Consider the following 12,492-nt stretch of genomic DNA (forward strand, 5'->3'; position numbering starts at 1 on the left):
ACCCAAAACAATTGAGGCAGATGAGGTGCCCTGAGGAAAAGGAATTTGCTGGGCTTGGTGTCCCAGCTGCTGCAGGTGAGCTTTGGATCCTGTCGTGGGGCATCGAGGCGATGTAGGGCACAGAGATCTCAACTCTCATCTCGCCGAGGCAGCAATAAGGCACTCAAGGACAGTGCTGAGAGCTGGAGGGAGCCAGGGCTGGAGCAGGAGGGATCCAGGGAGCCAGCAGGGAGCATGGAGAGAGCAGAGATTGCTGCCACTGCTCCTGTCTGCCAGAGCTGTTCCCAAACCCCTTCAGCTGCCTCACCTTTTGCTCTGAGCTTTCTACATGGAAGAAATGAGTTGTCCTACCTGATACCAATAAAACCTCCTGGCTGTCTTGGGGGGTTTCGGTGCCAGAGCCATTCTGGAGGCTGCTGCCTCAGAGCCCTGCCTGCCACGGGGTCCCAGCAAAGGGATCATTGAAGAGCCTTTGAGGAATCAGACCCCAAGGCATCTCCTCGTTCCCTGGGCTGCAGAGAGGCTGCAGGGCCTCAGGGTCGCCTCATGGATCTCTGAGTGTCTGTCACAAAGCACAGGAGTGTGCCCTGGGGGCAGCACAGGAGCTGATTCCAGAGCACTTTGTGTCCTGGAGCCAGCAAGTGCTGCCTTGTTCTGCTTGGTTCAGGACCTGGCCGTGTCAGTGTCTCCCACCTGTAGAGAAATTAAAATAAATAACCCAGTTTATGCAACAGCTATGAATAGAAAGCATAAAAGTGTCAGCCTTTCTGGAAATATTAACATTCCTGATTAATTATATGGCTTCTGTGTTTGGGAGAATTTTCCTGCCTGACAAAAGGATGATCCTGACGCAGAAAAAGGAAATACTTTATACTCCTCATGCATGAGTGGTTCCTGGGGGTGCTGCCCCAGTAAGATGTGTATGATGGGGCTACTGGTTTCTCAGGTTTTTAGCTGAACACACATTTTTAAACAAATCAAGTATTTTTTGCAGTGAAAGAAGCGCTCAAGTGTCTGTTTGCCCAGACATCCACGTAGTTCATAAAGTCCAATCATTTAGGAATTGAAAGCACAAAACAACCCTGGAATTTTGTAATGTTCAAAAGAGTCTGACTTTGTTTTTTCCCAAGGGAATTCTGATCTGGTTTGTGTTGATTTTGCTTTCAGCCATTGGTCCAGACTTTTCCAAAACTCTCCTGAAGAAGTTAACTCTTGTTAAAGTGGGTGGTGACGTCATCATTGAGTGCAAGCCCAAAGCCTCCCCCAGACCTACTTATTCTTGGAAGAAAGGAAAAGACATCCTGAGAGAAAATGAGAGGTAATGTCTTAAAGTAACCATTTTTTTCATTACCTAACCCAGGGACTTTCAGCAATCAAAGCTAAATTTGTCATTAATAGCTTCACAAAATTGACTTGCAAATATGTGAGGAAACAGCCAGTGTTCAGTCCTGAGGAGCTGGGGGTAAGATTCCTATTCCCATCGTGCCCATTCCACCTCTGTGTGCTGTTAAAGAATCCCTGCCAAGAAGCTGATAAAGATGCACTCCAAAAAACCAAATATTTTGCCTCTGCAGTGCTCTAAATAAGCATTGTTTTTACAAAAAAAATCAATTCCCAGGAGATAAAAGCCTCCACTGCAAATGGCACAGCCCTGGTACATTACTCAGTGTCCTGCAAACAGGAGTTATTTGGGGTCAGTAATTAATTTGGCAGTTCTGACACCTGACTTGAAGATGGCTTTCTCAGACTGGCCAAATAATTTTTTTTCCAGTTTCTTTTTAAATTCAAAAGCCAACTTTTCAAATCCTCCTCTGTGGTGTTGATTTGTTGCTGGCTGTGTAGAGGTGTGGTTGTGTCACAGCACCTACGAGCAGCACATGGAGAGCTGTCCTTGACACCCCTCCAAAACATGATGTGACACAAGGACTGATGGGGAGAATCCTGCCTTGTTAGTAAAGGTCAAAAAGCCAGAAATTATAGGAAATTGTTATCTTTGAAAGCTTTAATCTGTTTGAGCTGTTCTTTTCTCTTGGAAAGTCTGATCTTGCTCCACCCAGCCTGTAATGTCCATTGATGTAGATACTGTGGTGGTGTGTCTGAGTATGCAGAAAGCTACAGTTCATTTAGAGCCAGATGATTAAAAGATTGAACACCCTGTTTCTGACTTGTTTAGCTCCTCTCCCTGATCCTTACAAAGCTGTTGTCTGTGGGCTGTTCCTTCACCCCTTGGGATGAAAAGAGTTGGTGATCGATGACACAAAGCTTCCTTCAGCAGGTAGAGCACAGAGCTGCCGAGGTCAAAATTGTCATAGATCAAAGTGTATTGCTTTTTCAAACTGAAATAACTTGTTCTTGTGGTGAGGGTGGTGCCAAGGATGGCAGGTGTTTGGTGCTGGAAGCTTTGTGGTGTCAGCCCCACGAGGTCCCATCTGTCTCCCTGTGCTTGCTGGCGCAGTCCGTGGCTGAATGTGCTGTGTGCTCTGAGGCTGTTCCCCTTGGCACAGCGCAGCTCCTGCTCCTCATTCTAATTTGGGAGTGGGGCTGCCCAGCCAGAGTTGGGGCAGTGATGGGAGGAGGGTGGTGGGCACAGCGCTGAGCTCAGGGGCAAACCCAGCCAGGTGTGCTGCGGGCTCTCGTGGCAGTGCCAGGCTCGCTCCTCCTGCTCCTCCTGAGCCACAACCAGGAGCCTCTCACCTGGGCACCCAGCCCTGGATGGCAAACCAGATGTGAAATGTGCCCAAGCAAGTGTGAAATCTTGAGCTCCTTCAGCCCAGGGGTTTTCCAGCCAGCGAGATCATCCAGCAGGGATTACCTGGCGCGGTGTCGGAACGCGCAGCGCCGCGGTGCCTTGGCACTGGCACTGCTCTGACACACACTGGGCTGTGTCTCCTGTGCGGATGAGGGCGTTGAATCCTCGCCACTGCCTTTGTTCACCACGCCAGCCCTGCAGGCTGGGCCTGGGCACCGTGTGAAATGCACAGTTAGGGAATGACATTGTCTGCTGTGGTCGTGGCACTGCTCACCAGCACCGTCTGCCTCCCCGGGCAGGAGGGGCGAGTGCCTGGGCTCTGCTGAGTGCTGCTCTCTTTCTGCTTTCTGTGCCTGCTGGAATGTCATCTCCCCGCTGTCCTGGGGGACAGCAGCAGTGGCTGGAGTCCAGCTCCACTGTCTCCCTACACCCACAATTGTGCATGGACTTCAAACAAGAACTTTCTTGGCTGTTGGGAAACAAATCTGTTGAAATCTAGGAAGAAAGATGCCAGGAAAAGCTGCTGCTGCAATCTCTTCATCTAGGATGGGAAACAGAACTTTTAGGCAGGCGTGGGAGAGGAAACTTCAGTGAAATCTCTGCTTAAACTGACATTAAAGGGTCCTTCGAGTACCAGAGAGGCACTCGAACACCTGGATCCTTCTCCAGCCTGCAGGTTGATCACGTGAAGCTTAATCAATATAGATGATCCTTCCAATTCCAGGTGGAGATACAAGCAGCATTCCTGTGTCAGTGCTTGCTCTGAATGCTGATGTGCAGCCTGACGGCTGCCATGGCAATCGCTTCAGAGCTCCTCCTGGGGCTTTTGTGGCTTTTCAGCTGGTGTGTGATGTTAAATTCCTTGCTGGGGACACTGTGCATGGTTTTTTGCTGCTGGGAACTCTGGCTCTGGAGGCTCCTGCTGTCCAGGAGGCAAAACAAAGTGTGTTGTTCAATGTTTGCCCAGAGAGCAGAGACCACCATGGTGAAAAAACAAGAGCTTTATCGGTTTAGGTTTCATATTCTTCTCTGGAGGCTGAGGTAGTGTGTGCTGCACCTCTAATGAATACCGTGGCCCGAGGGCATCTCTTACTGGTGGTTGAGAACTGTGCAATTGTGTTATTAGGAATTCTGCCCTGGGGTACAATTATATTATTGCAGTCATTAAAGGCACTTCATCTCCATAATAATGGAAATCCTGCCTTGGAGGCCTGACTGAGTCAAAATTATGTTGGGGGACTGATCCAGAAGGTAAATTTTACATAGGAACAGCTCTAGCACAGATATAGATGTATTGCAGATGCTGTTTGGAAACAAAGGCTATTTCTGCATGGGGGAAGTACAGAGATCGTTTTCCATCCTTGATCTTCCCATCACATTCCAGTGCAAAGTGAGTGTTACACTCTGTGGGACAGGTCCTTAGTCCTGGTAATGCTGCTCCTCACAGAGCCACTGGGAGAGTAGGAGCAGGTGAAACACGATTAAAATCCACCTGTTCCCAGGAAAGCCTCGCACAGGACCAGAGGATGCCTTTCTGATGAGAATGGCCCCTGGGTTTTCCATAGCCCCCAAATAAACAAGGCTGGTGTCCCAACAAACCCCCAGGTGCTGTCCTGTGGGAGAGCAGCACCCGAGGCTGTGGGAGCTGTGGGTTTCACATCGGGGCTGAGATGATCCTGTGATCTGTGGCAACAGATCTGGGGCTGCACAGAGTGAACTGGCTTTTAATAACTTCCACCAGAGGCTGTTTTGTTAGAGCATCTTAAGGAAATTTCTGAGGGAATTGGTCAGGGGATTTATTTTGCTGCTGGCACAGAATGATTCTTCTGGACCAGTCTGGACTCCTGAATCATGCCTGAGCAGGGAGGTTGGATGTGATGACCTCCAGTGATCCCTTCCAACCTGAACCATTCTGGGGGTGTTCAGCCCTGCAGGGTCTGCATCGCTTCCCCTGCAAGTCTTCCCTCTTTTCTCGGGTCTTGTTTGGGACTTAGGCAAAGGGCTTTTAATTTGCATGCCTTAATGGCAATAATTCCATTTATTTATTCCTCACAGAGTGAGACACAGTGACATTTCCCAGAGGTGAAGCCGTAGGCATTGTGGGGTTCAAGAGCAGATTCACGTTTCATCCTCTTGGTCCTCCACAGCTTCCCACTTCTCCCCTTCTCCTTGGCTCCCCAACAGCAGAAAGAGTGCAGGAAAACCAAGACAACTTTCATTTAAAATATGTACACAACAGTCTTAATTCCTAATGTTCTCCTAGAGCTATTGGAAGTCATATTTACCCTGCCACCAGACATGTACTCAGGCTGGGACAGAAAAATAATTGTACTTTTAAGCCCCAAACAAATTGCTCTTCTCTCATTCTTCTTCATCTAAAGCCCCTACATCATTAGAGCCGTTTCTTCTCCTTGAATGTACAGTGCCTGCATTGTTTATACAGTTTAATTGTAAGGAAAGAAATGCATAAAAAAACAAATGATGTTTTGTGCTGGTAGCAAAGAATGTGAAAGTGTCCAATTAAACAACCATTCCCTATGACTTGTGTAATAGCAACATCTGTTATCTTAATTAAACAAGTTTCTGTATAAAGGGACCCTCTTGGTTCACTTTGTTAGAGCAAGATCTGACCTAGATACTCCAGGCACGCTCACATTCTTCATGGAAATTTTCCCAGTTGGTCCCATTATCTCGCAGTCCTGACAAGCTCTGTGATGTGTGAGCTTGCACACGCAGAGCCACAGCGCTTACAGCAGGAACATTGCTATTTTTTGTAGCTGAAAACCAATGAAAGCACAGGAAAGCAGCACATGGTGGCGTTTTCCCAGCAAGTTCAGCCACGGAAGCATTCAGAAGCGTAACGAGTGCCCGGCTAACTCAGTCCTTGTCAAACAACACTGAGGAGAGAGAACTGCACTTGCAGACAGCTGCTCTGATCTGGTACCCAAACTGCCTTATCTGCTCCAAGCTTTCAGTAATTTGGGTCCAGATTTTCCCAGGTATTTCACTGTTCTCTCCACCATAGCCCAGAGTCAGGGACAATCTAGGAGGGTAATTTGGTTTCCAAAGTCGTGAATCCCAGAATGGTTTGGGTTGGAAGAGTCCTTAAAGCCCATCCAGTGCCACCCCTGCCATGGGCAGGGACACCTCCCACTGTCCCAGGCTGCTCCAAGCCCCAATGTCCAGCCTGGCCTGGGACACTGCCAGGGATCCAGGGGCAGCCACAACTGGTGTCCTAAGAAGGTGAGGGCTTGACACTGGGAAGGAGCAGTGGGAATGTGACAGGGCTCAGAGCTGTACACCCCTCCATCAGCAAAATCCCAACCAGAGCTCCCTGAAATCCCAGCCTCCTCAGAAGGAAGGAAACCAGGCAGCTGGAGCTGGAAAGCCTCTTGGATATGTTAACACACAGCTGTGCCTCCAGGCTTATTAATTTGGCAGGGAATGTTAATTTGTTCATAAAGAAGAACATCGACCAACACAGGCACTGCAGCTGCTTCGGAGAGGAGCTGAGGTCCTGCCCCGGGGGACACCGAGCTGCTCCCTCCTGTCCTTGGTCCTTGGGCCATTGGGAATCACCAGGTGATGCTGAAGCAGCTGAATCCTTTCTCCAGGAGCTGGAGTGATTCTGGCCAGGGAAAAGCAGAAAGCTCTCACCTCATTTTTTTGTTGTCCTCTGCACTTCAAAACTGCTCTGTAAGTCTTGTCTCCCTGAAGGAGTTTAGCCATGGTTTTCTCAAGAGCTCACATCCTAAGAACCTCCTCACAAAGCTTGGCCATTTATGGACCCCCTCACTTAGATACTGTTTTATAACAGGAATTTTAAAGTGTCCATGTTGATGCTACATCATTTTGAGGAGGAAAAATGGTGAAATTGAACAAGAAAAGTTTCTCTCCCATTCTTCCAGCATGTCTTGAGTGCAAAAAGTTGTATAAATTCCAGTTTTATATTTGTCGCCTCAAACTTCCTAATTAGTGCTTAATTACTTTAAACAGCCAGAAAGAAAATGGCCAGAAGACAGACAGCACATCTTTCCCAGGCTGGTGCCAGGGTACAAACCATGGTGATATTTTTATCCTGATTACTTGGGAGATGAATTGCCAGCAGTGTCTTTTGGACACGCAGTCTAGTGACACTTCAGCAGAAAAGGAAACCTCAAAGGATGCTTCCCATCATTGCTTCGCATTAATTGTGTTGACTCTTTGTATTTTTTTTTTTACATAAAGCACCTGTGCAATTTCTTGAAGGCAGACAGGTAACCAAACCATCAATAACTTGTCGGGTTTTCATTACATCCTGCCCCGGCAAAATGAAAAATGACACCCTGCAAATGGCTTTCTGAAGTTTGAATCGACAGTGCAGCATTCATCTTACTTTGCAAAGACCGTGGCAGGAGATGGCTCTACTTCATTGCAACATCTGAAATAACTGACTCGTCCACTTATTTTAACCAATTTTCTGCAGAAAGATAATAAAATGAACGAGGAAGCCACAGGATTTGGTGCTCAGAGGTCTTGGAAAGCCATTGTCCTTGACGGCCTCCTGTTCATAGACTGTTTCCCAGCAGAAGCTGGTTTTAGCTCTGTGTTGTTCTGGAAGACCAAGGCCAGGCTGGACATTGGGGCTTGGAGGAGCCTGGGACAGTGGGAGGTGTCCCTGCCCATGGCAGGGGTGGCACTGGATGGGCTTTAGGGTCCCTCCCAACCCAAACCATCCTGGGATTCTATGATCACACCATGTTTTAGCACTGAAAGGGCTGTCTAGCCCTGGCACAGCTGCTCAGGGCAGTGGTGGAGTCCCCACCCCTGGAGGATTAAAAACCTGTGGCACGTGGGGACATGGGGCAGTGGTGGCCTTGGCAGTGCTGGGTTAACAGCTGGACTCGATGTTTTTAGAGGGCTTTACCAACCAAAATGATTTTACGATCCTATAAATGTTTCTAGCTAAAGGTTAACCGAGAAGGGTTAGAGATTTGTGTAGAATCCAGGTTCAGTGCTGGTTTATTTTGTATGCATCAATAATTAGGCCGATCCCTAAAATTTCCATTTCTTCCATCTGCTCCTGTGGAAGCAGGAAATGATTTCCTGTTTCCAGCCACATTTTGCCGACCAAAATGATTTTACGATCCTATAAATGTTTCTAGCTAAAGGTTAACCGAGAAGGGTTAGAGATTTGTGTAGAATCCAGGTTCAGTGCTGGTTTATTTTGTATGCATCAATAATTAGGCCGATCCCTAAAATTTCCATTTCTTCCATCTGCTCCTGTGGAAGCAGGAAATGATTTCCTGTTTCCAGCCACAAACTGCTGCCAAGTGCACTGCCGAGTGCAATCCCAGCCTCTGCCAAGTTTCAGCTGGCACTCCTGGAATGAGACTCTCCCTCACACCGTGACACAGGCTCCTGGAACATCTGCAATCTGTTCCTATTTCCCCAGCAGATTATTTGCAGCGTGGTGTTGTTGTAGTGCTCAGTGAAACACGTGTAGGACATCGTTGCTCCTGTGCTGCTGCTGGACCCGGCTCAGAACCGTGGTGTGACCAAACCCACGGGGCTGCTGTGCCCCAAGAGGTCAAGAGAAATCATCAGGCTTTTACCTTGGTGCTTGTGGATTAATTTTAAAAGCAGAGCCCTGCTTGCAGAGGTGGAGAGGGCAAAGGATCCAGAGCTCTGTCCCAGAGGCATCTGACCTCCGGAATGCAGCGAGACATGTCCCGTGTTGAAGTCCTTGAAAGAAGGACGAAGATATCCTTAAGAGAAACCTGTCACAAGGGGTCAAGAGAAATCATCAGGCTTTTACCTTGGTGCTTGTGTACTAATTCTAAAAGCAGAGCCCTGCTTGCAGAGGTGGAGAGGACTCAGAGCTCTGCCCCAGAGGCGTCCGACCTCCGGAGCACAGCGAGACGTGTCCCATGTTGACGTCCAGATGTCCTTAAAAGAAAGGTGTCATGTGCTGCTTTTCCTGCTTGAGGCTCTCATGGTTTTATGATTATTAAATTCATCTCTAGGTGCTGGACACGCAGCTATAAATTGTTTCTGCCTCTGTGTAAAGCTGCTCCAGGAAGGAGCCAGTCCCTCCCTGCAGTGCCGCTGTCGGAGGCGGCAGGACGGGGTTTGCTCCGTGGTGAGCACAGCCTGCAGCCACTGCTTTCCAAAGAAATGCCTGTGAGCAGTCTCCTGAGTGCAGTTTGCAATTGATGTGTAACTTCCCACTTGTCCTCCAGCTGAAGAAAACAGTGATAATGATTTTAGTAAGTCTGTAGCATTCTAAAGGAGAAAATTATTATCAAATGTTTCCTGGGTATTTTTATCTTATGACTAAGAGCAAGCAGGTAATGATTTTACAGCTTGGGCCATACTTTGAGATGCACTTTCAAAATCCAAGGAAATCATTACTTGTCTAAAGGGGAAGAAGGATTCCTAATGAACATTTCAGACTTGGTGATATTTTTGATGGTTATTCAAACATTGTTTTGAAGTGATGTAAATGTGTCCTTGGATCTCACAAATCTGTTAACGTCCATTACAAGCCAAGTGTGTAATTTGTCTTTGTACTTTGGGCATTTTTTGTTGGAACCAGAGGGAAAGATGTGTTATCTTTGAAAGACTGTGCCTTTGGGCTTGAATTCGGGTGGTATCAGCTGGAACAAATAAGCTGAGAATGCATTTGCTGCCTCTGCTCCGATCTCACGAACGCTCCCAGAAACAGTTTGTGTCAGCAGCTGATGCACTGAAAATCTTGCATGGATTTTTTTTCCTCATAAGAGAATATTTTTATGAGCTCCAGTGGAGTTCCCTCTGATTCTTAAGTTCTACAAACCTCCCCAGCGTTTGCTGTGGGTAGAGGGTGGTGGCTTGTCCTTGTCAGGAAGAGTTGTTGGCGTAGGTGGCTGGATGCTGCACTCCAAACAATTCCTTGGACTTCCACTGTCCCTCTTCATGGACTAGAAGTCATTTAATTTCCATGCTTTGGGCTATACCAGTGCCCTGGAAGACTGAGCACAGCAAATATTTCACTGAACATTAGACAGAGTGAGAGCAGGAGTGGCTTTGCAGCACCTGCTGCTGCCTACACAGGATTTTCCTCACTTGCGAGCACAGGAGGAGGCATGTGGAGAGCTGTGTCTCTGCTGGCTAATTGTGCAGAAAGGGAGGGTTTAGCCTTTCAGGACATGGTTTTCAGTGTGCTTTGCCCCTCCACTGCCACCAGCAAGAGCTGGTCCAGGTCCTGAGCCTTCTGTTTGGAGTGTGGATCATTCCTGTCCCTCGTGGTGCCCTCACAGCGTTCAGGGTTTATAGCAAACTCTCAGCTTTGTCTATAAAATAAACTGCCAGGTGGAGGGGCTGTGTCAAAAGGGCTGTTTCCCATTGGGGATGGTCTTCATTTCCCACCAAAATCAATGGAAAATTGGCTCTTTGCACCATCAGACCCTTCTAGACTTGCAGAATCTTCCCGTATCAAATTGTCACTGCCTCACGCGTCAGGAACGAAAGCTGCTGTAAAAACAAAGCTTTCCTTTGCTTTACTCAAATCTGCCTCCTCAAATATTTATTTTCATGGCATGGGCTTTCTGACTGTATTTATTTTAATTTTGTGTGTAGTGAAAAAAGAGTGGTTTGGGAGAGAAGGCAAAAGGTTTCTATTATTTTAAATTCTCCATGGCCCCCTCGCTCCCTTCAGGGTCCCTCGCAGTGCTTGTGTTTGGTTTTCATTTGTTTCCTCCCTTTATCAGCATCCCTTAAGAAAGATATTTTCCAGAGAACTGTTCTTCTTAGATAACCTAGGGATACTTTTATATTTGAATTATAATTCCAGGCATCTCTGAACAATCTACATGAAGTCTCCAACAGCTGTAAATGCTCCCTTCCTTTCCTTCTGCCTCCCCGCTCCATCAGGACGAGGTTCTGTCACTTCCAGACTTGTCTCAAAAATGTACAGACCAAAGGGAGGATGATGACAAACCACAGCTTTTGTGTTTATAGCTATTAATAATGGCTGGATGCAGCATTATTGCTTTGGACTGCTCCATCACTGCAGATAAACAATTGGTGGAAAAACAAAATTGTGGGAAAACTTCGGATGCCAGATCCATGGCTGGTTTAAGCTGATGCTGAATTCAGTGCTGCTGTGATGTTTGATGTTCCCAAAGGGGCCTCTACTGTATTCTCAAAAATAGTTATCTGGGCAAAATACCTTCTATTTTTTTTTTTTTTCTCTTTAGAGTATTATTTACAGGTTTTTATGGTAAGTCAGTACCAAAAGAGGGAGAGTGGCTTTTTCCGTGGACAGATAGTGCCAGAGGGCAGGGTTGGATGGGATATTGGGAAGTGGGAGATGTTCTGCTGAACTCGATGCAACAGGATTTTACCTCAGTTTATTTAGAGCCAACATAGTTCTTACCTGAAAATTAATTATAGGGGGTTTGCTGCTAAGAGGCCTGTCAGTTGTCATGGATAAGGCAGGACTTATCTGCTGCTGCCTTCATGGAGAGAGAGAGACGTGCACTAAATTAAATGGGCTTTGACGGAGGCTCTGAATTATCTCAGGCTCTTCTGTGAACCATGAAAAGACAGGTCCTTACAGATGAATAAACACTGGAGCAGCTCTGGGGGCCTGTCTGAGGCACACCTGCCAGGGCAAGAAGGTGCAGGTGTGTAGGAGACTGTGTGCACAGTAGGAGTGTCCACTCAGGGAGTTTAGATGGAGTTTGGATGGATGATCATATGGAAAACTCATGGTGCTCCGGCACACGGGATCGTCCTGCCTTTCCCTTGGATTTACCCTGACAGCTGTAGAACAGACCCAGTTTGTCCCCTCCTTGCTCAGGTTGGTGTTCTGAGCCCTCAGGCTGTGTTGATGTCCCACTCCATCCCTTTCTTGCCCCTTTTCAGAAGCATCTGGGGTAACAGGACGAGGGTGATGCCCCAGCCTGGAAAGCCCTGCCCGCTTAGGGGGGATGCTGAGGGTTTGGGCTGGTGTTGATGAAGGGTGGGAGGTCTCAGGTGACAGGAGAGGGGGCTGGGTGGGGTCTGGGATCAGGGCTCTCTCCCTCTGTGCACCACCAGAGTTGTGGAGCGGAGCCCCAGACCTTGGCTTTGGCCTCGGGGTATTTCAGTGGCGATGAACATTACGAAGCAGAAAGCTCCGACCTGACTCTTACTGATTTCTGCAACACAAGGTCGGAGTCACACCTGGGGACAGCATCCCAGGGCCACAGGAGTGATCACCTGTGCACTATACCCTGAACCAGCCCATTCTTCAGGTGATGAGCACCTCGTGAGCTGCGTCCCTGATCTGGGGGGGGCTGTGCTCTGAGCAGTAAAACCTGTGAGGATTTATAAACTCCACTGTTTACCCAAAATAGCCTAATGGTCAGTACCACATCCACGAGATGGTTTTAATAACCCAGTCCCCTCCTCATTGCGTGGCAAGCATTATTTAGAAGGTAGTAAACTGTTACAAAGACATGTGATAGAAATAGAAATAATCTGATAAATAATGCAATTGCCCGGAGTTGTGGCGTGAGGCAAAGTTGCTGTTAGGCTAAAAATTGCTCTAGATATTCCTGCCTCAGAACTCTGGGAAAGGGAACAAATACAGTGCTGTGACTGCAGTCAGGGCTGCCTGGTGCTTCTGCTTTCTTCTCTGCTTCCAGCCCCCCCAGCCCAGGCACGGCAGCGAGGATGAACAATAGGCCATTCATCATGTCGGCTGAAATACACTGTTTTTCACAGGTACATTTAAC

The 12,492-nt window shown here is 47.7% G+C and overlaps 1 protein-coding gene across 3 annotated transcripts in view; it reads left to right on the top strand.

The window, feature by feature from the left end:
* The window catches only part of CNTN4 (contactin 4), a 176,508-nt gene that overhangs the window by 128,796 nt on the left and 35,220 nt on the right, over positions 1 to 12,492 (top strand). For all 3 annotated transcript variants that reach the window (XM_008634445.2, XM_017735222.1, XM_017735223.1), the window contains exon 11: positions 1,168 to 1,318. In XM_008634445.2, coding sequence (XP_008632667.2) covers positions 1,168 to 1,318 — 151 coding nt within the window. The remainder of the gene's footprint in view (positions 1 to 1,167; positions 1,319 to 12,492) is intronic.

This window comes from Corvus brachyrhynchos, unplaced genomic scaffold (genome assembly GCF_000691975.1).
Source record: "Corvus brachyrhynchos isolate BGI_N302 unplaced genomic scaffold, ASM69197v1 scaffold95, whole genome shotgun sequence".
Taxonomy (NCBI): Eukaryota; Metazoa; Chordata; class Aves; order Passeriformes; family Corvidae; genus Corvus; species Corvus brachyrhynchos.